The following is a 25,785-nucleotide window of genomic DNA, read 5'->3' as shown; positions in this document are numbered from 1 at the left end:
CAATTCCCATCAGCCTCTGTCAGCATGGTCAATTGGCCATGCTGGTAGGGGCTGATGGGAATTGTAGTTCCTGAACATCTGGAGAGCCGCAGGTTCCCTACCCCTGTTCTAGCAGATCACAGGGAAGCTATAGAAACCCTGAACCAATGCATGGAAGCAGCTCTGGAATGGATATGAGCTAATAAACTGAAGCTTAACCCAAGAAGACAGAAGTGCTACTGATAAGCAGGAGCTCTGACCTGGGATTTACACTGCACCCATTTTGGATGAATGTACACTCCCTTTGATGAAATAAATCAGGGCACATGTGAATCCAGGTTTGTTAGCTGCTCTGATGGCCCTGAAGAAGGCAGAAATGCAGGATACAAACTTTGTAAATAAATATTTTATTGGAGCCAGGATTTCATCTGTGGATACAATTCTCTATCCTCTACTAGAATGACTTCCATAAACACAAGATTCTCATTAGGTTATACTTTTTGGGGATAGAAGCCTCTTTCTATGGTATAATATTAAACTGTCTTAGGATCAAGCAACATAACACTTCAGTTAAAATAAACAATAAATTAAAAGCAGAATTTTTAAATAAACCAGAATATCCCACCCTGTTTTTTTATCTGAACAATCCTGTAATAGCCAGAAGGTGTTGCTGAAGTGCACCCTTGGTCAAAATCCAAATTGCCTGCAGATTGTCTCAGTGACATTCCTCTTCAGGAAAAAAATTATTAAACTTTACTACAGGGAAGAAAAATGGACTGCTCTGACTACTCTCCATTGGGAGAATGTACAAGAATAGGACTCAGCAAGAAACATTTTCAGACAGGTCAGAACTCCAACATATAAGGTTCTACAAATCACATCCGGAATGAGAATGCTACACAAGATCAGTGTGGAGCTTCAAAGAGACACTCCAAGTCCGGTTGTTGCAGTCTTTGCTCTCTGTTCTTGTTCTTGGAGAACTCTCTCAGCATCTCCATGACTTCATTTTGAAAGACCTCTGGAACCGGCTTTGCTTCTTTGGGGAGAAAAAAACAAAATGAAGAACAGCATTAATAATGCTGTTGCACCTGTCTGAAGGTCATCTACACATCCAGTACATTTTCTCCCCACCCACTTAGTCTACTCATACAAAAAAATTTAATGCCAAGAGGGCAAACAGCAACAGAAAAAGAATGTCATATTTTATCAACTCTAACTAACTGCAATAATTGAAATGACATAAAAACTATGGAGTTTCTTAACAATTTTATAATATCATCATAGCTTATACAGCAGTTGTGCAACCCATTTTTACAAATGCTGATGGAGGGGAATGTCCCACTGACTTCAGATTACATTACAATTATACACTTCTTTTACTTGGAAAAACACACCAATTTTCTGAGTAATCACATCAAATTTTACACTTTATTCATCCTAAGCCAGACGAAGACTAATGCTGCGCATCTAATCATCTAAGCACAGAAATTTCCCCATATTCCTCTCCACTCTTGTAGCCCCTTTTGACCCTGGAAAAATCATGGGGTGTTGAGATTCACATGGAGGTCGACCGGGGGGTGGGGGTGGGGAAAGCGCTTGCAGAAGACAAAGGAGAAGCAAATTCACACTTTGTCCTTCCTCAATCCAGCCTTCTCCTCCATATAGTTCTCCTTCCATTAACTTCTAAGTATTCTTGAGTGCATGTAAAGCATGTTCTTCTTTGTTCCACCATCCCAAGTTAAAATTCTGTCTTCCGTGTTGCCAGTGACTTCTGGAACATTGTTAAAGGCTGCCTCAAATACAAAGGGCAGGCTTTCCCAATTACTTCAGCTCATCTTATGTGCAAGCGAGTGTGAGGAAGCGATCTGAAGCATGGTGAGGATCACAGGCTGCTTTCATAAACAGGAAAAATTGTTTACAGATTAAGCTACAGCACAGACAAGGAAAATAGCTATCAATGCCTGCTGGTTATAAATCTAATTAAAAAAACCCAGAAACATAACACAACGCTGAACTTAACAATACCAAACTGTTACCTCCTACATTCTTGCCTGGACTTCTGTGGAGCAAATGTACATCCAGACCCCCACCTGCTCCCTACAGGGAAATTCAGATCCCAGTATTTGGACAAAAAAATAATGGTTTCAACTTTTAATCCTTCCTGCCTTTTGTTGGTGGGAAACCCCTTCCAATCCAGAGTTAGGGATCTTTCCCCATATGGTGATGTGAACCACAATCTCCACCAATCAACCCAAGGTTCATGTCCCAAACATCTCACTATCCAAATCATGTTTTACCACAGCTATCCATCTTGCCTTCCCAGTCAAGCAGGCAAATGGGTTTCATCCCGTAGAAATGCACCTTCTGCTCCCTAGCCTCTTTGCACATTTTATGACTCTCTTCCCTAGTAAAATAAATGCCTCTCAGGATCCTCCATTATATGCTTCAAAGCACTCTGCATCTCCAAACCCTAATACCTGCAACCCTAGGTCAAAAAAAGCTATTTGAATGATCAGAAATGTAGGAAAATTCTATATTCATGTAAAGAAATAGGATACTGCCTAATTATTAGCATGCTGGGATATCATTCAAGTAACCCAGTCTCAAATCCTCACTTTTACCATGAGGCCTGAGGGTGATCTTGGGCCAGACACCCTCTCAGCCTAACCTATTTGTTATTAATAAAATTAGGAAGTATGCCTGCCACTTTGAGTTCTTTTGAGGACGAATGTAATAAGGAATAAAAATATGAAGCTTTAGTTCTGCCAATACATGAAGCAGGATTTCAAATGGCCAGCATTGACTTTCTAAACACTTTAGGACATTACACATTATCTGGGGAGGCTTTTTCTCTCCCAGCCTCTGGTTCAAAAGTAATACACTAAGCAATTACCTTTCATAGATCGGGAAACTAGATCTCTTCACAAGAGAATCACCTGTGCAGGGTTTGCGTTTTCGCATCATCAAAAAAATCATTTCTAAGGAATGGGAGACGAACCTAAAAATGGTGGCCCACCCCAAAACGTCTTTGTGTTACCTGTTATCCAGTAGTAAATATCCCAGTCATTACTAGGCTCATTAATCAGGCGATCATAAAGGTCCAGTTGTCGCTCGTTCATTCTTTTCAGGTTTTCTTTGGCAAAGAAACTGAGAGAAACAATAAGATAAAATGAGAGAACTGAGAGAAACAATAAGATAACAATAAGATGCCAGCCACAGATGCAGGCGAAACGTCAGGAGAGAATGCTTCTAGAACACGGCCATAAAGCCCGGAAACCACACAGCACCCAAGTGATTCCGGCCGTGAAAGCCTTCGACAATACATTAAGCTAAAATCACAACAATGGCTTTTTCTGCAAAACAGGAACGGACAGGGAACTAGGGATGCCAAATCAGTGCAAGACAGACCCACATCAACCCAGACCAGCAAAGAGATGTTGGGACAGGTAATTCTCCCACTTCTGTCTGTCAGTGGAGTAGTCAGAGGCTCACCTGAGCAGAAGACAGTTTTCCAACATGCCCCTCTTGCGACTCTCATACAAGAGCCTGGCACGCTTGGTTGCCACCGGCTCATGGGGCCTAGCCTGCCAGGGCGGCAGTGGAATCTCCAGCAGGTCCCGGCCAGAATCCGGTGGCGAATCCCCGCGATAGCCGCACCTCAACCCGGGAAGGGAAAAGAGAGGGCGAGTCAAGAAGCGCTAGGGAAGAAGGGCAAAGAGAGAATGTCAATCAGCCAGAGGCCGAGTCAGAGCCATGATCCATTCACAGCGCAGTACTGCCAGTTGTCTGAGGCTGATTCCGCACAGCATAATTATAACAAGTTGCAATCATTATAAATATGCTGTGCGGAATCCACTTGACCTTCAGTATCTGCCTTGGGGACGGGGCGTGACTGTGGCTTAGGCCACTTGCTAGATATGCAGAAGGTCCCGACGGGTGTCTTGGGAAAGAAGTCTGCAGAGGAGCCTCCAGGAGGAGGCGGGGGGGGGGGGCAGACGGCCGCAAGATAGGGGGACTGCCATCTTCAGATTCAGTCTGCAGACTTCTTTCCCAAGACACCCGTCGGGACCTTCTGCACATCCAGCAAGTGGCCTAAGCCACAGTCACGCCCCGTTCCCAAGGCCTCCCTTCCCCCAGAAAAACCCGCCTCAACAACTGGCAGCGGATCCGTGCACTTTCCCCGCTTCCCTCCACTCACTCGAACGATCAGCGCTGCCATTCTGGCTCACCGGCGGCCATGCTATGCAGTTCTCCTCCTCCAACGCGAGACTCTATGGTCGGTGTTTCTCCGCAACGGCGTTCGTTCCGCAGTCGGATGGCGCCTTCCTTCCTCCGTGCGCACGCGCACTGCCTCTGAGCTTGTTCTGATGCGGCTTTTTTTCGTTGAGCGCGAGGCAGTGCCTCTAGGCCGGAAGGGGCGTGTATTACAGAAAAGGAAGAGGCGGGGCGAAGGGAGGAGGCGCTCGCTGTGGCGGAGAGAGAGGTTCGCGCGCGTTTTGGGCCTGTGTGGGATTGCGGGCCTTGCGCGGTGTAACAGGGCCAGGGAGGCGCTGACTTGTCTTGGCCAGAGCGAGCGAGCGTGGGGTGGAGGGGGTGGTGCTCTTCATTCCCAGTGCGAGGAGGAGGTGACGGCGGTCGCGAGATAACGCAAGTATGGCGGCCAGAGGAGGGGGCAGTCCCCCTATCTTGCGGCCGTTCCCCCCTCCTTCTGGACGCTCCGTCTTCAGATTCGTGCTGAGGGAGGGGGCGGAATTGCCTTTCGGCCGAGGCTCGCCTTAACGGGTTTGCTTGCAGGCAGGCGGCGGGGGGTGGGCCTGAGCTCTCGGCGGCTTTTAAGTAGCCCCACTAACTGGCTTCTCTCTCTTTACTCTAGTCTTCTAGTGCGACTCTTTCTCCCCAGTTCTCTCAGTGCCGCTCCTGAAAATATGTCGGAAGGAGTGGACCTCATAGATATCTACGCCGACGAAGAGTTCAATCAGGTGAGAGAAAGGAGCGTTGCACTCACCGCTAAGAGGGTGGGGTTTGGTTACTTTTATGGCAGGTAGAAATAAAAACTTTTCCCAGGAAAAGATGCTTGGCCCGTTCTGAAATCTCTTGTGGCAGTTCTTAAGAATGATTTAGTGACCATACTGTAGAGTTCAGAACAGGTTAGGAGTGTGTGTCAAGCTTCATCTGTGCCATGAATTCACCGTGGGACCTTAGGCAAGTCATTGTCTCTCCCCTTCAGTTTTTCCATCTTTGATAGGTAATGTTAACTTTGCTTTTCTTGTAGAGTTTATAGTAAGATAAGAGGTGCTATATAAAGCAAAAGTGAATGGTGCTAAATCACTGTAACAGTTAACTATTCACATTTCTTGATTGGTAAGAATAAATTCTGGGCAACTTGGCATAAGAATTTTTTATTGAAGGAATTTTGACACTTGTTATTTTGGGATTAAAAATGAGTAATGAAGTATGTTGGATGGCTGTTGTGTAGATGTTTATCGTGCTCTTGTTAATGGAAGAGAAGTGTTCCTGAAACTGGTGGCCTGGGACTTAACTGAGGATGCTGACTATAAATGGAGTGCAAGATGATCTAGTGATCAAGCCATGATGTTTGCCACAGTAGCTTCCAGTTAAGAAGATACAAGTTATTGAGTGTTCTGTGTCCATACTACTACAATAACAAAGCTAAAAGAACATTAATGGTAGACACTGACATATAATTAATCATGCAGATATACTCAGATCATTCTCTTAGTAAATATAGAAGAGAAGAACTGATCTATGCTTTATTGATGGGCTTATACTACTGATATCTTCTCCCAGAAAGTGACTGGTTAGGTGTTGTAGGTATAACATACAGCAGCCTTATCTACCTTGCAGCATTCATCTCTGGTACCCTAGGGCAATAGACAGAAGTGTAACGATGCAAATTCAAATCTTGTAGTGAATTATTTTCCCCTCTTAGTTCTAATTCCTGTCTATACCTAATATTTCTCATGTATGTGTTTATGATTGAGATAAGGTGAATGCTATTGAAAAAGGTCAAGCAGTGTCTAATATGTTGCTTCAGAAAAGCATGTATAGTTTTGTTTTGCTTTTTTTGTCAAATCACACCTGACTTACAGCGATCCCTGGTGGGGTTTTGAAGGCAAGATCCATTCAGAGGTGGTTTGCCTCTGTGTCACTACCCTGGTATCCTTGGAGGTCTCCCACCCGGATACTTGCCAACGTTCACTCTGCTGAGCTTCTGAGACCTGATGAGATCAAGCTAACCTAGTCTTTCCAGGTCAGACATGTTTTATTAGCAACACCCTTTGAGAGGTACTTGTTGTCACTTCCCCTACCCAAAGTTAGATTCTTATAAACTTGCATAGTTATAATTTTCAATATTATGGAGGCAGTAGTCAAGAACAACTTATTAGGGAATGAAACTGGAATCAAATTTGTATGTAGAATTGCTCAGTAATCCCAGACCTATGTCAGCAAAAATGTGTAATACAATTTGTAGTCTTTTGCTACATTGTATTAAATGGTAGAGTTTGTTTTGCATAAGTCTCAGTCATTTATTTTTATTTTATTAAATTTATTTTCTGACCAGAGTCAGGCTCTGGACAGCATACGTACATATTTAAAAACATTACATTTACAATAAAGTCATAAAGCTAGCAATAACATCTAATCTTAAAACCCAAAAGATGGTGAACAAACAGCGGCACAATCCTGTGGTAAACGTTCTCCCCACCTTGATTCAGTCCATTTTCTAAGAACTGTCCAAGTATGGGGGGAAAGTAGGAAGTGGAACGATTCAGAATTTAATATGCATGTTGGTAGTTAGGAGGTTTGCAGATGGAATCGGACAAGTGGGTGTCTTTAACCAAAAGCTTGGTGGAACATCTCATTTTCAGCTCTTGACATTTATGATTAAATTTTCCCAAGCAGCAGGATATGGAAGACCTCTGGATGACATATGAGAGCTTTTGTCTGTCAGAATAGTCAGTATTTGGCTATAATTCAAATATTGGGTTGCAAAACTGCTCTTTATATTAGTAGGCTAGCCTACCTTTGCTAGCCACTTTCATCCTGGCCACATTATCTAGACTCTAAGAGTAATCACACTAGTGCTCTATTGGTTAATTGCCAAGGGATAGCTATGTTCATCTGTTTTTAACAAAATAAAATCTAAGAAGTGAGCTGACACTGATGAAAGTTCATATTGAAATAAAAAGTTTGTCTGTGAACGAAGGCGCTAGTGAACTTTTGTTTTATATCCCTAACATGGTTTTCTGATGTAAGTTACACCCCAAGCTGCTTTTTGCCCTATGGGGGAATGCAGGTACCTGTATGATTAACCCAAAGCCACTATGTGTCACTACCCCAGTCTATGACATGGGCCCACAGTGACTATTAACACTTCCTATAGGTACTGGGAGCTCTGTTCATGCCTTGTCTCTGCATGTAGTGGGTTGTGTGTCTTCTCTTTATCCTTCATGATAACTTCTTGATTAAGAACTGTATACAGAAAGGCTGTTTCCGCACGGGCGGAATATGGCGGCCTGGCGACGGCAAAAACGCCGTCCCCAGGCCGCCATTCGCACAGGGGGCGCAGCTGCATCGCAGCCGCGCCGCCCTCGCGCTGCCCGCCCGTCCCCACACCGGCATTTTCCCAGAGCGCTAGGAAGCGCTCTTGTTGGGGGAAATGCCGCTTCCCGGCGCTCCCCCCCCCCCTCGCTTCCCTTACCTGCTCTCTGGCGTGTCGCCGGGGCCTGGGGACATGCCCCTCTGCTCTGCGACCCGGAAGCAGGCACGCAGGCCAGGGGAGGCGTGTCCCCAGGCCCCGGCGACGTGCTGGAGGGCCGGAGAGCAGGTAAGGCGACGGCGCCCAGCGGCGCCATCTCCCTGGTTTGTTCTGGGACCGTCCGTGCGGACGGTCCCAGCGTCGTCGGGTCGGCGTGAGATGCGCCGACCTAGCCGTTTCCGCCTCCGTGCGGAAATGGCCAGAGGTGCTTATTCTTCTGGCCTGGATGGAGCTGCAGAGTTGAATTGAGATTGACTGCTTGAGATTGTGAAAATACACATGTAGTGAAGCTGAACAAATTGCATGCGTGGTGGGAATGTTGTGTGGAGAACTTTAGGCCTGTGCCCTTCATTGTTCCCCATCCTCCCTTTTACACAATGTTTTCATGTATTAATCTTTCCTGTGAGGATCCAGTGGTGACTTACACTATGTATCTTAATGCATATTTTGTTATTGTCTTGTTGCTTATTTGTCATAACTGCACCCAACCCATTTTTCATGTTCCTTGACTGTCATGCCACTGATTGACTGGAACTTGTTCTACCTCATAGGGGATGGCAGCTATACAGAAAATCCTAGCATTGCTGTAATATAATGACAAGATTTACAATAAAACACCATGGGTTTTTTTGCCATGTTGCAAGAATTTTGGACAGTGGATGTCACATACACACAGTTTTTGTATACAGAGCTCCGTCTTGTGTTTGAATGGGCCTCATAAATTACTGTGGGGTACATGTAAGCTGGCCATTAACTCAGTTCATGCTGTACCTGTGGAATGGTGTTCTCATGATGTGACGGGTGTTGCTGAAAACTTCAGTTGCTTTCCTCTTTTGTGCTTCTTGCAAAGCCATTGCTGAGGATTCGGGAACCCTTCAAATCAATGTGGCATGGAGAAGGAGGTTGCTGCAGCAAGAAGTAATTAATCAAAATCCTGCTCCCTTGCATGAGCTCTGTTCTTAAGATAGGAGCCAACTTGGGCCAATTATTCCTTGCTGCAGTCTGCCATTCTACATGGCCTATTCTGGATCCTTATCAGCAGCGTGTGTGTTTGGTGTGGGGGGGGGGGGGATGTGTGTGTGTAATTTAGGAAGCTGGTGTAGCGTACTGGCTGGTTTAGCATACTGACTAATCTGTGATTTTTGGGAATTCCCAGTCTCTTTCAGCCTCCCACTTCTATGTGTGTGGGAGTTTTAATGGAATATACAAAATTAGGAGAGTAATGTTTTCTCTCTTGCTGCATGGGTGATTGTATTTTGTATAAGCATCCTCCAAAATCAGTGACCATGCTAATACAAAATTGATATGAGTAATAACTTCTTCCCCAAAAAACGAAATGACTGGACACAGCCAAAACTTATGTTTAAAGGATGTGTCCTGTAAGTTACAATACCAGCAGTTAGATACTTTACTTGGTTTTTTGCTGAAGAGTTGCTGTGGTGTCCAGTATATCCTACATATTTTTTTTGAGTCACAATTTAAGATGCATGATGGCAGCAGGTATAAACTTTAAGGCCACATCGTATTATTTTGGAAAAATAGGTCAATCTTGCACCTTATTTCATTCAGTCCTGAGACTCCACATATTATAGTTATTGATCAACATCAAATATTTATAAACAAATATCATAGGTTTTATTTTCTGCCTTGATTCAGTTTTCAGAAGGGGATTCTAGAAATGGATATCACTGCTTACCAAAAGAAGTCTTTGTGCCAACATAATTGTTAGTCTTGATACAACCCAATATTATATTGATACCGATAATTTTGGCATCAATTAATATGCTATGTTTTTAAGGATAATACATTATTAAATTGTTTTTTATTTTATGGAATTTAACTTCATATTTAAATGTAGTTCTGCCAGTTGTCACAGGTAGAGAGTGTTTTTATTCAGATAAGCTTTTATTTGTTTACTGCAGAGTTTGCTTTCTATCTCCAGCATTTTTCCCTACTTCTAAAATGGCGAAAAATTAAGACATTAAGATTACTGTAATGCTATGGTAGCATAAAGAGCAGCAGATTATTTATTACATAAAACAATGTACAATTACATAAGAGGATCTGAATTACACAGCTGTAATCACTGGTCCAAGTAACTTTGTAAATTGTTTTGTATGTTGTAACAAGAGGGTAGAGAAGCCCTCTTGAATAATGCAATTTTGCATAGTTTGCTGAAAGCATGGGAGCTTTCCTGACCTCAGGCAGGCCACCCCATAAAGGTACAGGTGGGGGCACAGCAACAGAGAAAGGAGATGTACAGGCAGTTGCTTTTGTCCATTTTCAGGGTGGGACCGATGTAAGGCCCTGTTCAAACGAGCAAAGTTGTCATGGCTGGCCATGGAGGAGAAGCAGTCCTGCAGATAATGAGGGACCGGGGCATGAAAGGCTAAGACTGTGATAGCTTTTACTGTGGCTGCCCTTGTGGGTGAGATGGCTTTTCCGAAGTTGTTTGAACGTACTCTCCCCATATCTTTTAGCAATCTGTACAAAACCAAATTGTCATAGAGGTCGTTTGAAAGGACATAATGCCAAAATCCTGTTTTTAGCATTATAATAAAATCTAATCTCTAACACTTTCTTCCCAATTTCCTAAAATTTCATTATTGTCTTAAAACCCTTCATTTAATTGGTGCCAGCAAAGAAAGCCACTGTATAATAAATGGATTTATCTGCTACCTCCGATTGATGTAAAGTTATTGAATAAACAAGCAGTGACAAACTTCATGCATACTTTTTTCATCATACCAAAAATATTTTGTTGTGAAACAATAAATATAGTGTAATTTCACTAAGGATTGCTGAGAGTTTTGATAGTGTCACTGCTAGAAATGCTAAGCACAACAATGAAACGTGTATACCTTGCATCTGATACCTGTCAAGCCCTGAGCCTTAAGAAGAATAAGCCTTATGAACAGGTAGCCGTAAATTTAAGCTTGGTCAGGAGAGGAGGATTATATTTTGACTTCCTACTACCAAGTTGCTGATGCTCCACTCTTAATTTATAAATCCTCTATGATAAATTCTTCCTTACATAGTTTTTTTTTAAAGAAATGCTACCTGAGTATAAATTATTTTTTCCTGGGTGTTTTGGACAATTCTTAACTCCTTAAAGAAAAATGTAGTAGAGGCCATTCTCTCTGGGGGTTTGGTGCTAAATACAGATAGAAATCCTGCTTCTTAAAATGTGGGACAGTTAAGATATCCCAATATTCATACCTAACAGTTCAACGATGTTTCACCCTTATTTCAAAGATCAACAGGCAAGCAATACTTAAAACTATTCAGTGTTGTTAAATGTCATTTTCAGTAAATAGTGACAGAAGAGCTAGGGCATTAGAGCACTGCAATCTGTTGTTAGAGGGATTTAGTTTATATGCTGAATAATTTTTTTACTGAATACGTCTTGAAGCAAGATTCAGTTCATAGACCTGACTGGAGTATCCTGAAGTGTCACAATATGAAGTGAGACAATTGGCAGGGAGGCACACATTGTATTATGGGGACAGAAGTATTGTGTGGGCACAGCACTTCTTTCCCAGTGAGAAGACTATAGAAACAAAAATCTTGTGCAGCAACACCAGTAAAAAAGTAATTCTCCCCTTTCTCCCCTTCTGTGTTGTGTGTGGCTGTATTACTTGGTCAGTCCTAAAATACTGAGCTCTTCACTCTTTGTACCTAGGAGTAAGATCTTGGGTTGAATCCAGAGCGGAACTATTCTTGCAGAATGGAAACTTCATGTGTTCCCCACCAGAGCTTATCACCCTTGCCTCAAAAATTCTGCTATAGGAGTTGGATGATCTCTCTCTCTCTCTCTCTCTCTCTCTCTCTCTCTCTCTCTCTCTCTCTCTCACACACACACACACACACACACACACACACACACACACACACACACACACACACACACACACACACACACACCGCTCTACTCAGCATAATGTGAAATCTGCTCTGGAAAGGGGGAATTGGAAACCACCCCACCCCAGCAGTGGATGTGCCATTCTCCTTGGAGAAACCAGTCAGTTCCAAACCATAACCTTTTTTTCTGAAGAGCCAGATTTGCTTGTTTTTTCAGATCGTAGAAAGGAAGGTTTGCTTGCATGTATTCTAACTAAATCTGTGAGAAAACCATGAAACCCAACTGCTGAAGTAATAACCCTACGTATGCTTAGTGGTGTTTTCTGTCTCCCAGGACTCTGAGTTTAGTAATGCTGACCAGATGGATCTGTATGATGATGTGTTAGCTGCCAGTTCTCAGCCTTCCGAAAGTTGCACTAGCAGTTCTGAGCCACCATCTGAAGGCCGCAAGGAGCAGTCTCCCAAGCCGAATAGCAAATCACCTGCTATCCTGTACACCTACAGTGGGCTGCGTAACAAGAGAGCTGCTGTTTATGTAGGAAGCTTTTCCTGGGTAAGTGTGTTCCTTGTTCAAGGTAGGAAGTAAAGAACACCACAGATGTGTGCTGTTCAGAAAGTTCTTATCTCATAAAGATGCTGTAACTGCCACTTGCTCTTTATGCAGACCCACAGTTACCAGTAGTGATCCATGCATCTAAAATGGGTCAAGTAACTTGGTTGATGTTCCTCAACATAGATGGTTAGAGGTTTAAGAACAATTTACAGTAGAAACACTATGGCCCTTTCCACACGGGCAGTAAAGAGCGCCCCAGGGATGCTAAAAACAGCATCCCTGGGGAGGGGTTTGCACAGCTGCCGCATCGCAGCAGCGCCGGCCTCGCAACCCCCGAGCGGCATGAAGACACTGCTTCCGAACCTCGCTCCCTGAGCGAGGTTTTTCAGAAGCAGCGTCTTCTAGCAGTGGCTAGAAAGCACCATTTCCCCCCTCCACCCCCCGAACGCCTTACTGTCCCCTCCGGCCTTCCGGCACATCGCACAGGCCAGAGGACACGCCCCCTGCCCTGCGACTCCAGAGCTGTTGCGTGGGGGGGGGGGGGGTGTCTCCTGGCCTGTGCGACGCTCCGGAAGGCCGGAGGGGACGGTAAGGCGTTCAAGGAATGGTACAGCCTCTGCACGGGGTGCGTCGGCGTCATTTATGCTGACGCACCCCCACAGCGTGGCCGTGCGGAAACGGCATTTGTTTGCATTATTTCTTATAAGCCACTTTGAGCCTCTGTAGAAAAGAAAAACAGGCGATATCTTGAGCAAAGAGATCTAGACTGGCACAGAAATATAAACCCTGATACTGCAGAGGTATAATGTAGGTGTTTTTTACATATTTGCTCATGGTTAACAATGTATTACTGACAGCAACAACAGTTTGCCCCTTGTATTGGGACCCAAGGGGCAGGATTGTATGAACTGTCAGTTCAGCAAGTAGATCTGTTCACAGTAACCTTCTGACCCTCAGGCATGACTGGGGTTTGGAAACTCTTGAGAGTTGCATAGTGTAGGAGGCTGCAGTGAAGAGGGGTGATTGGTCAAAGTCATTCTCCCAAAGCCAGTGGGAGCTTTGCTGGTGGAGGGATGATTTAACCACTTCCTCCTCCTCTCTTCCCCCCGCCCACATAGTCCTCTGCACAATATGGGTTTTTATTTACAAGGATTCATCAGTGATGCCTTTTCCAGGGTCTTAGGGTGATGCCTGTGGGGAAGGGAAATCAGGGAAGAGCCAGTTCTCAGAGCACAGGGATCAAACCATGGTTTGTAGACTATACTGAGAGAAGTCAGGTAGTTGCCTTGCATAGTAAGCTGAGGAGATAACTGCTTTTTTTGTTGCTTTAGCTAGCATTAATTTAAAAGAAAATTTTGTTTAATGTAGACCTGTTTAGAAATGGCAACTCCTAGATCAATGATGGCGAACCTATGGCACGGGTGCCAGAGGTGGCACTCGGAGCCCTCTCTGTGGGCACGCACGCACAGAGTTCGTCATGTGGGGGGCAGGAAATCACTGTACGCCCCCCCCCCCAACATCTAGGCTGGCCTGGGTCACTGAGCACAACATGCGCGCAAAGTGGTGAGCAGGGAGGACTCAGCTGGCGGGCCTGGTGCCTGTTATCCGAATGGCAGCTGCCTGAGGGGGGCGGGGCGAGGAGGTAGAGATGCTAGAGAGGCACAGAGCCGTGCGCACGGGACTTGCTGGAGACTAGAGCAGGCTGGCCCCTGCTCGAGCGGGTGAGCCGGAGGAAGAGGGAGCCAACCGGTTTTTTCTAAACTAAAACCTCAGCATTCAGGTTAAATTGCTGGGTTGGCACTTTGCGATAAATAAGTGGGGTTTGGGTTGCAATTTGGGCACCCGGTCTCAAAAAGGTTTGCCATCACTGCCCTGGATTAAAGATCTGCTGTGTCCTTTGCCTCCTCTAGCTAATGGGGGCATACTTTCTGGATGGGGATGTTGGGCCAGATATTCTCTACTAGATTGCAGTGGTGAACATGAGGGAGATTCAGAATGGAGAGCTTTGGTGATCTCTTAATTGCAGTACTAATATACAGGGGTGGGAAATTGTACAAATGGCTTCAGGTTACAACACTGTGCTATTATGCCTGTTCATATGCAGTGGACGACTGACCAGCAGTTGACACGAATAATCCGCTCGGTGGGTGTTTATGATGTTGTGGAGCTCAAGTTTGCTGAAAATAGAGCCAATGGCCAGTCCAAAGGGTGAGTACTGTGAGACCTCTTCATGAAAGAGGGCAGTTTTGAGTAATTATTGTGCAAGTCGAAAGAGTACAATAATCAGTATGCTTGCTGATAACATGTGCACGTGGCTATGCTTTTACGATTGCCTAAAAGATCACTTTAACTTTCCAATCTTAAGCCTGTCCAGACAGTCTCATGATCCCAGAAAAAGAAACATGTTGTCCAAGTTCACAGTAATTTTAAGCACACACTGCTGTCTTCAATGAATTTGGAGAGAAGAGAAAGTGGGAAGACCCATGTCACCATTTCTTTCCTGAGATACTTTTTAAAGATTGAGTTTATTAACACATGTTTCTGTACAGTCTTCAGTTAGTTATCCTTTGGCTATCCGTACAGGTATGCAGAAGTTGTAGTTGCCTCTGAAAACTCTGTTCACAAACTTCTGGAGCTGCTACCAGGAAAAATACTCAATGGAGATAAGGTGGAGGTGAAGTTGGCCACCCGGCAGAACCTTGCACAGTTTGAAGCGCAGGCTCGAAAACGTAAGTTAGATGAGGGCTTGAGGAGGTGGAAAAATGGAGGGGTGAGTAGGGAGAGAAAAGTTTCTGAAACCCCTAGCATTGTCAGACAGACTTAAGTTTTATTTCTGTACCCATGAACAATTGGGAGTGTCTTTAGTTTTCCTGTTATATTGCTGTTCTTTCTGAGTAATGCCTGTCTAGTCCAGGGGTAGGGAACCTGCAGCTCTCCAGATGTTCAGGAACTACAATTCCCATCAGCCCCTACCAGCATGGCCAATTGGCCATGCTGACAGAGGCTGATGGGAATTGTAGTTCCTGAACATCTGGAGAGCCGCAGGTTCCCTACCCCTGGTCTAGTCTTTATGATCCTCTTTTTGTTCTCATATAATGTGAAGAGCCCTCAGTATCTTGTTTTTCCTGTTCAAACTGCTGTTATAGCCAAGACCCTCCATATCTATTAATAGATTCTTTGTAGGCCTTCTCCAAAATGTGAACATCCCTGAAGAGGTCAAGTAACCAGTACTGGGTGCAGTACTCTGTCAGGGGTCTCACCTTGACTCTTGTTTAATGGCATTATGTGCTCTGCTTTGTTTGTGTTGATAACCCATGGAGTATTATGCCGTTGGAGGCAACATCTTTCTCATATGTACAAAACTTTACCTGACATCATTGTAGATCCTGTGGTAATTCAGTAACAGAAGTATTGGATCTGTTGTCTCGATCTGGTTTAAGCTGTGTTGCTAATTCACACCACCATTGTGTTTTTGTGACAATTGCAGCTGACTTTAAAATGATTGGCTTTATGGCCTCAATAGCTGTAGCATCAGTGTGCTTTTAACTGTCTTCAAGTTCTTGTAAAGTAGTTCCTGCAAATTAGTGCTGAATGTAATATTCTTCCTTATCTGGACTAACGTAACACTCATATTATTTGTGGTAGGGATATCATCAGACAGTGCTGCTGAATCCTGAGATGAAGCATAGCTGCTGTTTGCCCTGATTAAAGCTTTTCACTGTGAAAAACTGCTTAAAGGGCTTATCTTGTCTTCACTAGGAGGTCGCGGTGGTGAATGGCAACGTCTGACAGTAACCATGGCACGTCACCATTTTTGACAAGGCCTTCGTAAATGACTTCCACCACTTTGTGATCCCTCGCCCAAAGGGCCTGAGAAATACAAATTTGTTGTTTTAGTAATCATCTTTTTACTCTGGCTCTCCCTACTTTCAGTGTGGCTTACAATAAGACAAAAAACAGTATGACAAAGAACGCACGTGGAACAATATGCAGTTCCGTCTGTTATCTCCTATTTATTACAGGGACAAGCTACATGTGGTTACATGTCAGTGACCGCAAAGTTAAATATTAATATAATTCAAAGACATATTTATTTTGCAACATGAATGTAAACTATTTACATTTTAAGACTTTCCTGGATTTGCTGTCACTGGTCCGTAAGTGACGGTGGTATAACAGATTTCTGCTGCCATGTTGTTGTGTGTCATTGGGTTGTATGATCATGTATGCTTTTAAAAATACGTGTCCCAGCTATATTTGTAGTTTAGTTTTTGTCCAGAATTATGCCACATGGTGGGCAAGATTATAAAATATGCTCCCAAGTTCTGTTGTCTTTGCATTCTCTTCAGGAATCTGTGACTTTTCAATTTTGTTTGATATATTCTCTTTAGAATAAGGCTCTTAAAACTTTGTATCAAACCTCTTATTTTAGACTCTAAGCTTACTGTATATTAAAATTCCCGCCTAGTCAAATTAAAATGACACAACTATTTTTAAGAACCTGGATTTAAAAAAAAAGGGTTTATTCCGATATTGTAAATACTTGTAAATACTTCCTGTAATGCCCTTCCATATGGATTGCCATTTTGGTTTGTGTTGAATAAAGTTGACTCTAAGTACAGTACTTTGGTCAGCATGGTTTTATTATTTCTGTGGGGACTGTAATGCCTCAATGGGAAGAAAAGTGAAATGTTTTCAAGCCAGGATGTTTTCATTAGTAGCAAGCAGCTGGCCCATGAAGAAACAGCAGATAGTATAAAGTTCCCTTGTAATGCAAATTCCTGCAATTATTTGGTGCTGAGAACTTTTGGAAGTTGTACTTTCCCTTTGTATTTTCAGTGTTGCATTGGTTAGGAGAATGTACATATTGGACCTCAAACTATCTATGCAGTCTGCTGCAGTTTGTCTCCTAATGAAACTGTTTGAAAAGTATGGTGCCCTAGTAGTATTACTTAAAACTCTATTGACCAAATGCTAGTATTTTGAATTGGTGGTTTTGATAGGTTCAGCATTCGTCATTTAGTGGATTGTATTTTACGTAGGAAGGGCAACAAATTGGTTTGCTATGTGGATAAGCAACTAAAGTTTAAAATTGCTATGGCCCCCTTTTTTTATGGTCCTCTTATGATCCTCTGTGATGATGGAAGAAGTATATATGGGGCATTTTTATTTTCAGCAGATAACTTCTGCTGTAGTAGATTACCTCTAGGAAGCTGTAAAAATAATTTGTTACTACCCAAAGGAATGCAGTGGCTGCTGCAGGCACTACATATATAATGCAGGCTTATTTGTTTTAAATCTAGTAATGTATCTTTATATAATACAGTGTTAAAAATATATCATTTTAGATTTTTATTCTTCACTTTCTATCTGCCAAGGATGCTCTTAAAAGAACAAAAAACTTGGTTACGTATGTTTTTGTAAGCAGTAAGTTTCCTTAGGTAATGATAATGGATAGTCAAGCATTTCTTTGGGATGATATAGTTTGTAACTTAATTTAGGATCACAATGTTCAGGTTTCCATATGCTAGAAGTTTTATTCCAATAGCAATCAATGCCACATCAATGTCACAAGAGGATACCATTCTGCACAATTGAGAACCAGTGTGGTGTAGTGGTTAGAATGTGGTTAGAATGTTGGAGTAGGAGCCAGGTTCAAATCTCTACTGCCATAGAAGCTTAAGCCAGTTGCATACTCTCAGCCTAGCCTTCCTAAGGGTTATCATAAGGGTACCATGGAGGAGAGGAGTACAGTGTAAGCTATTTGGGTGTCCACTGGTGAGAACAGCAGGGTGAAAAGTAAATTGTGAAGTGCTTTTGCAGCAGAGTATCATGTCTGTTCAATGGCTAATAAACTTGAGACATTTATCAGTTGGAAACCTATTTACAAGCTTGCCCTCTTTTAGATTGAACCTTTAATATTAGTTCATAGACATACATAATTTTAAATGTGCCCAGTTCAGTTCACATACGTTGTGGCACAAATTAGTTGAATTTGTTCCATAGGTTTCACTCTCATTAGCTTTGGTAAGATGGAGGTCAAAACTATGAGATTTTGATTCATGTCTGTCTTTCTGGCTTTCAACCATCCTAGACCAATCCTTTTTGATTCTGTTATTCCCTAATAGGCAGTGCTGAAAGTTATTGTATGTAACTGTACACAGGAACGGGGTTTTTCTGGCCAGGTATGCCATTTAGTGTTATAATAGAACCAAAAACATTTTTTCTTGTTGTCTACCACAGTGTGACCAATTGTCTTTGTATCCTTTTTGAGGATGCATGCTGGCTTCACTTATTGAAAATCTCTATTTTTGTTGCCATTGTATCTAGGAGTGAGTTGTTCAGTATTCTCCTGATCTTTCTACTGCCTGTCTTCCTTTCTACTGCCTATCATCAGTCAGGAAACTTTTCTGATTCCTCTTGAGGTTCTTTGACTGTTCCTTAAACTGAGTTCAGCACATTACCTGTGACAGGATTTGATCTTTCTGGTTTGAACCTTTTTGGGTGATTTTTATTGAGCCCCCAAGAATGGGACATGGTCTAAAATAGCATATGAAATACATTTTTGAAGTATTTTATCTTAAAGTCAATGCTCAGTAATTGGTTTTGTGAGTAAGGGTGGAAGTTCTTTTTGGTTAAGTTTTTTACATAAAAAAGAATATTACATTCTTATTTATATTGTTGATCCTGTTATCCTGTAAATAAACTTTGCCTCAGCTAAGAATTCACTAAGTGACTCTAGATGAGGTAAAAGCTCTCAATTCCTGTCTGCAAAATGGAAATCATGTTGATCTACCTCACAAGATCACTGTAAATACCTCTACCAGTTATAATGCCACACTGATTTCCCATGATAGCAGGAAGATAACCTGATCTTTCTTGACACTTACCCAAGTCAGGCCCAAGACCTCTGTTCATGTGCCAGCAAAATCCACCCTTTGTTAACACTGCAAGAGATGGGAGTTTCTTTGGGCAAAAGTTGAGGTTATGTGTGAGCCTGGAAAGAGAGGGGCGGGGGGGGATGTAGTGTCAGGAAACAGGCTGGTTCTCCCGTGCCTTCCCTACCTCTTCAGTGTTCAGTGCTTTTCCTCTTCTATGATGTCTGACAGGTGTGCCTCCGAGGGCTCACTCAAGGGATTCCTCAGACTCAGTAGATGGCCGAGCCACTCCAACAGAGAATGCGGTACCACCACCACGGATTGAGAAGCCTCCTTCTGTTTTGCCTTTCTTCAACCGCCCTCCTTCTGCTCTCCCTCTCATGGGACTACCACCTCCACCCATGCCTCCACCTCCACAAATTTCTTCAAGTTTTGGAGTCCCACCTCCCCCACCAGGCATCCACTACCAGCACCTAATGCCCCCTCCTCCTCGACTCCCCCCACACCTAACGGTGCCACCTCCAGGGGCAGTGCCACCTGCTTTGCACCTCAACCCAGCCTTCTTCCCCCCACCAAATGCAGCAATGGGCCCTCCACCAGATGCCTACAGTAAGGCTTCAGCCCCATATAACCATAGCAGGTGAGCATAAGTCTTATGTTTGGGGATTTGAGAAGAACTACTTGAAGAGGGGGCAGTGTGAATCCTATTTATATCTGTTGATTTGTGAGGCTTTAGGCCTAATTTACAATGGGGCTTTGTCTACTTGAATGTGTACCAAGTTTTGTGTTTTGCTGGCTGGGAATTAAAAGAATGACCACTTGTTAATTGTGCTACTGATGCCCTGCATAGCACCAAGGACCTTTCTAGCTAGAATATAGTCTGTCAGCTTCAGACATGGCCCTTAATAAACTGGTTGACACCTACATTGGGCAGGAAGATAATTTGGTTAGCTGAATGGTGGATATTTTTTTCTAAATACCTTAATTGCTACACATGTGAACAAGAATATTATAATGCTGCTTGAAGTGATTTGTTCTCTGCCTTTGAGTTGTGAACATGTATGTGTGTTCTTCAGCCGAGAACTAGGCCCATTGCCACCCCCTGTCAGTGAAGCTGAGTTTGAAGAAATCATGAACCGGAACCGAGCAATTTCCAGCAGTGCCATTTCCAAAGCTGTGTCTGGTGCCAGTGCAGGTAAACCACAGCTGGCTTCTGCCACTTTCTTCTGCTTTTAGCCTGTTGCTTTAGCCTGATCATTCTGCCTTTCTCTTTGATGTCACAGGGGATTTTAATGATGCCATTGAGACTCTGCTTACAGCCATCGTTGTGATCAAGCAGTCCCGTGTAGCGAATGATGAGCGCTGCAGAGTCCTTGTCTCTTCACTTAAGGATTGTCTCCATGGCATCAGAGCCAAATCCTACAGTATGGGCGGTGGCAGCAGCAGCAGTTCCTCCAGGTAAAGCTTTACTAGGTAGGATCCTTGAAGGAATCTAGCTGGTAATTTTCCAGCATCAAAGAACACTCTGGTTCCCTTCCTGGTTTACATCCAGCCAGATAGAAATATGTTCTTGTTCAAAGGAAGACATGTGTGTACACAAAGTGTATTTTTTCAGAAATCTAGATATCTGGTTTATCTTCCAGAAAAAGACACCGGTCTCGGGATAGGTCACCCAGTCGATCCCGTGAGAGCAGCAGGCGGCACCGAGATGCAATCCATAATGAAGATCGGCATGAGGACTATTTTCAGGAAAGGAGCCGGGAACATGAGAGACACAGAGACAGGGACAGAGAAAGGGATCGACATCACTGAGAGATGGGAAATCTTTCCAGGGTATGTGTTTGGTTACTGGAAGACCAGTCTTCCTCTCTGCTCCTGTCAAATTGGACTATTTTTTCAGGAACAAAAAATATGAAAACATAATGATCTGCTCAGTGGGCAGAACTTAGTTGCAGTCACAGAATTTAATAACTCCTCAATGGATCATCTTGCCTAATAAAACATGAGTCTGGTGGCATACTGGAAACTAATTTATTGTGGCATCAACTTTTGTAAACTGCCACTTTCTAAAGACGACACTGGCAAACCACCTTTGTCAGTTCCTTGTTTTGAAAACCTACTGGGTTGCCATAAGTCATTTGTGACTTGATGGCGCTGCACACAGTCTCTGAACTAAAGTATCACTGGATCCTGTTGTATTAACCTGCAGTAGCAAAGTAAAGCTGCTATAATATGTAGTTATGGGCCATTTTGTTCTTGCTTCCTTCCTTGCATAAGGCTTTGTTTGTAGCAGTTCTTCCACCCCATGTGATTGTATTATTAGAATATTTCACTAGCTCAGCCTTTTAATGTTCTATGTTTATGTTGCACTCAATTCACTGCTCTACTGTCATTACACGTTATCCACCTCATCTGAAGATTGTCATATGTACTTATCTGGAGCTAGAAACTGCAGTGTGAATATATTCCATTTTTTTAGTTCATCTAATCTTGCCCTGTTTTTGTTTCTGGACATCCAGATATGTTATGTTTGCTGACATTACCAGTTCAAATTCTGTCAACACATGTTTAAAAAGATATTCGTGCAGAAGTTGGTTTAATCCTTCCTAGGTGAAACTTGTGTTTCCAAGTCAGCAGCTTTGTCAACACCGAATTGAGGTGAAATCATCTGTGAATAGTGTGTTTGGCACAGTGTAGTTCAGCTACATTGCCTAACTGTGACTTGCCAAATCCATACTCTCTTGGGAGGCCTCTCCATCATCTTAGATTTGAAGTAGGCTATTTTCTAGTTCAATATATGAACCACAGATGTAGCTGATTTGTAGCCCTTTTGAATCCCTGACTGGATCTGCAAGGAGCATCGTGGAGTAATACTACCAGGGCACCATCCAGTCGATTGATATAAGATCTTTTCTGACTGAAAATGTACCGTTCTTTTTATTTCATTGTTAAGTTGACTTGACTGCAAATAGAACAGAAATTTCAAAAATGAATAAATGGCCATGCTGGCAGGGGCTGATGGGAATTGTAGTCCATGAACATCTGGAGTGCCATAGGTTTGCCACCACTGACCTAGGGCAAACCACTAGACTTGACTCTGTTTTCTGCACGGAAATAGTGACTTCCTCACTGTCAAGAATATTGTCAGGAATTAGTGTGCAAAATTCTTTTTTAGTCCATTGCATTGAAATGCTTTTGACGCTCTGGATAATGCAGCTCACTTTGTTCTGTTTTCTGCAGGAGCGTGGGAGGAATTCAGTGTTTTATGGACTCGTCTCTCCTGTCCTTAATCAAGACTAAAGGGTGGCTGCTTCTCTGCCCTCTCCTTCCCACTTTCCATTGACCTTTCTGGACCTCTTGGAAAAAGACTTTGCCTGCAGAGCTCCATCTGGTGCGCTGTGGCACAGGGACCTGAGTTCTGCCAGTGTGAGTCAAGTGCTGCTGCTTCATGGAGAAACACTGAATGACTTGGAGTTTGGGAGGGGTTGTCTGAGCCACTGTGACTAGGGGCCACTTCAATCCATGGATTCTTGGACCCAAAGAGAATGGTGCTTTCCGCAGAGGTCTCCCCACCTCTTTTCTTTTCCATGGCTTTCTAGGAGCACCTGGGGAGGAACCCATCCAGCTTGTCTCCTGTAGAAAGAACTGTTGCTCCAGCACAGCACAAGATGTCTGACTGTAGTCTCACTGGAGCTTGTGTCCACAGTCCACACTGCATTGTCTTCTCAAGCATCCAGTCTCCTGAAGTCTCATCCTTTTCCAAAGCAGCTTCAGTTTTGCCTCTCTAGCACCATTGTACACAGCTTAGAAAACAGTATTTTTTTCTTTTTAATGGGAGGGCAGGTTAGCTATTGCTTCCAGTTACTCACTGTTTGGTTCTCTTCTCTCTACCTTACTCCCAGTCCAGCTTAAGTTCCTGAAAGCTGCCATCTCCATTCTGCCTATCATTTTCTAGAGAGGCCATCATTTGGTCATCTTACCCCAATAGAAACTATTCTGGCTCTGGCTATTCCAGGTATTTTTTCCACAGGTGACGCATATTGCTTACAGCTTTCTTGCTTTGTTTCATGCAAATGCCTGCTTCAGCTGTAACTTCTTGCATAAACCTTTGCTTCCAGGGCAACCCTCCTAGAGTGCTACCTTCCTTGTTGTAGAGGAAGTGTTGTAGGCAGAGAACTGACTGATGCAGTGGCATGGAATAGGGGCAAGTCAGACCGAGGCTAGTATGAAGTTACAGAATGCAGTATGCCCTGAGCATTTTTAAGTTCCATGTGATGTATGTGTTGATTTAAGGTTTAGGAGTTCCCTTGCCCCCAGTCTAAGTCTGAACAGAGAGCACTTGAGAGTGATAAGCTCATAAGTTTGTTTCCGCTTCACTGATCTGGGGCATACTCTTGTAGGGGGAGATGCTTAGAGGCAGTGGAAATCTTCTGTCTGTCTGTCCGCCCTATGTATAACTGTGTCATGTCACCACGAGTAAGGCTTCTGGAGGCTTTCAGTCTTTAAGGTGGCAATCCCTTCAGGCCAGTTGCATCAAAGTCTGCTGAGGAACATTATGGGACAGGAGTAGCTATAGAACTCTAGATTAATGTGTTATTTTGGAGATGTAGCTCTTGGAGTACAAGTTTGGGTTCTCCAACCCCGACTGAGTGCTCCAGTTTCTTAAAATCAAGATAACACACCTCATCTTGGGATAGGTAGTCTCCAGCACCTGGATCTGTATAGTAAGGCCAAGTGTCTGTTACATTCAAGAACACTTAATGTGACTGACCAACTGCATGGTGAAGCTCCCCCTTGGAGGAGGATCCTGCCTGGTCCCACTAAACAGCTGTGTGGCCTAAAGAGGATGGAGGATGTCTGGCCAAGAATGTCACCCTGTGATGCTGCACCTCCTTTGGCCCTGTTGGTCAGAGAGATGCTGAGCTCTAAAAATGTTTCTGATAAAAGGAAAGCAAAGTTATGTAAACTAGAATGGGGTAACAGCTTCAACTGTAATGTATCAGATATAAAACATTTGATTGGAAGAGGGGTTTTTTTTTACATAATAGGACATTTTTAGTTTGTTTTGAAATAATGGAAGTAAAAGAGAAAAGAAAGAAACCAACGACTGAAACCCAACATTGGTTCCCCTTGACTCGCCCACCCTGTTCTTCGTGATTTGATTTGTTTGTCTTTTTCTGATAGGTTGGAAATTGTGTAATAAACTTGATGATATTGTCAATCTTTTATACTGCATTGTATGGTTTCTTTTTTTCCTTTTGTAATATTTTAAACCAATTGGGGAGGGGGGGTGTTGCTGTTTTATAGAATTTCTCCACTAAATAAGATTGGGGGGGGGGGTATGTAGCCCAAAAATGGCAAAGAATGGATAGATAAGGGAGATGTTTCTACAACACAGATTCTAAGTTTTGGCTGGCTGATAGCCCTTGTACAACCATGGCTTTTATGTAATGCTAGTTCACAACCTCTTTGTGTACACAAATTAAAATGTCTTTTAAAAAGCTTACACTTCTATCTCATGTTTGTATTTTACATGTGACATTTCAGACCGTATGTGCCTGAAATCTGACATAGAAGTAGTATGTCCCAGCATAGTGACTTTGGTTATTTTTAAAGGCAGAGTTAGTTAACCCTGTTGTGGGTTTGATGAGTTGGTGATTTGTGCTTGAAGAGTTTGGGCGTGAGGCTTATCTTTGCTGTGACTTTATTAGCCTGGCCTTTTACATCATGTAGACCCAGTTCTTTGGAAAGGAACTGCTGAATTGCATTGTTTCTGAAATTCTCAAAATACATGAAAGTTATTATCTAGTGATCTCCAAAAGTATAATGCCTCAATGCAGAGTTACCCAAAGACTGGTGCAACATGGACTAGCTGCCAGTGTACCTCCATCCTGAAAAAAGGCCCTCTTTGAAGATGCTTATTTTAGGACTTGGACTAGGATTGATTTGGGAAAAATCAGGTGCTACAATGGCAGTGGGAGGAGCTATAACTCTGTATTGCTATGTACCTGGCTATAACCAGTGAATCTCAGATGCGCTCAGAAGATGCCACACTAAGAGGCATCAATCATTTAGAAGGCAATACTGAACAGGGCCTTTAGGGAGCTTTTAACATGCTTGTCACGGAAACTTAAATGGAGTGGAAATTGCAGGTGTCATATAATGAGACCTAACTACTTCACACATCTTGAAGGAAACTGAGTGCCTTGAATGTGGTCTAGAGTGTCAGAAGCAAGAACGCCAATGGAAACTAGAGCAGAGATGGGACAATGTTTGGTGCAGTCCAAGTTCTGGCTGAGGTCAGGTATTTATTTTCAGAAGTTGTCACCTAATTCATACCATGTCTGTTTTGTTTGCACCCCTAGATGTGAAGAAGTAGTTTTGTCAGAGCCAGTACTGATAAATCCCCTTGTTCTTGTGATAGGTATCAACTCTTCCAATGAGAGTCTGCAACACATGAAAGAGTTGTCCTAGACTGGCAGTGCAGTCCCATGCAGAGTTGATTTCAGTGAATTTAGGTTGGGATAATTGCTTAGTATTGCACTGTTGTGGATAATATTTTGCAAACTAGGTTAAAAACTGATATTCAATAACTTGTCTGCTTTGCTCGTCAACCTTTTAGAATTTAATCTGCCTAAATAGTCTATACATGTTTTTGCTTCTGTTTTCTCCCACTGTAGTGGTTGATGTCTTTAAACTGATGGTCAAAAGAAGATAGAAGAAGTTTTGGAAGG

The 25,785-nt window shown here is 43.1% G+C and overlaps 2 protein-coding genes across 4 annotated transcripts; one reads left to right on the top strand and one right to left on the bottom strand.

Moving 5' to 3' along the window:
• Positions 1–370: 370 nt before the first annotated feature.
• Positions 371–4,347, bottom strand: SDHAF2 (succinate dehydrogenase complex assembly factor 2). The gene is made up of 4 exons (XM_048483641.1): positions 4,178–4,347; positions 3,472–3,677; positions 3,017–3,126; positions 371–1,015 (listed from the first exon to the last, which is right to left on the bottom strand). The coding sequence occupies exons 1-4, from the start codon at positions 4,196–4,198 to the stop codon at positions 885–887; spliced, it is 468 nt and encodes a 155-aa protein (XP_048339598.1). The 5' UTR covers positions 4,199–4,347; the 3' UTR covers positions 371–884.
• Positions 4,348–4,388: 41 nt separating this feature from the next.
• On the top strand, positions 4,389–24,557 carry CPSF7 (cleavage and polyadenylation specific factor 7). Of its 3 annotated transcripts, none has more exons than XM_048483637.1 (10): positions 4,389–4,462; positions 4,853–4,958; positions 11,955–12,173; positions 14,278–14,381; positions 14,757–14,902; positions 19,283–19,691; positions 20,128–20,246; positions 20,335–20,509; positions 20,695–20,884; positions 22,292–24,557. In XM_048483637.1, the coding sequence occupies exons 2-9, from the start codon at positions 4,905–4,907 to the stop codon at positions 20,861–20,863; spliced, it is 1,395 nt and encodes a 464-aa protein (XP_048339594.1). In that variant the 5' UTR covers positions 4,389–4,462; positions 4,853–4,904; the 3' UTR covers positions 20,864–20,884; positions 22,292–24,557. The 3 variants fall into 3 exon arrangements, with proteins under 3 accessions (XP_048339594.1, XP_048339597.1, XP_048339596.1); XM_048483640.1 differs by lacking the exon at positions 4,389–4,462 and adding an exon at positions 4,474–4,626; XM_048483639.1 differs by lacking the exon at positions 4,389–4,462 and adding an exon at positions 4,474–4,630.
• Positions 24,558–25,785: the final 1,228 nt, after the last annotated feature.

This window comes from Sphaerodactylus townsendi, linkage group LG02, assembly GCF_021028975.2.
Source record: "Sphaerodactylus townsendi isolate TG3544 linkage group LG02, MPM_Stown_v2.3, whole genome shotgun sequence".
NCBI lineage: Eukaryota > Metazoa > Chordata > Lepidosauria > Squamata > Sphaerodactylidae > Sphaerodactylus > Sphaerodactylus townsendi.
This window is presented reverse-complemented; position numbering and strand designations above follow the sequence as displayed.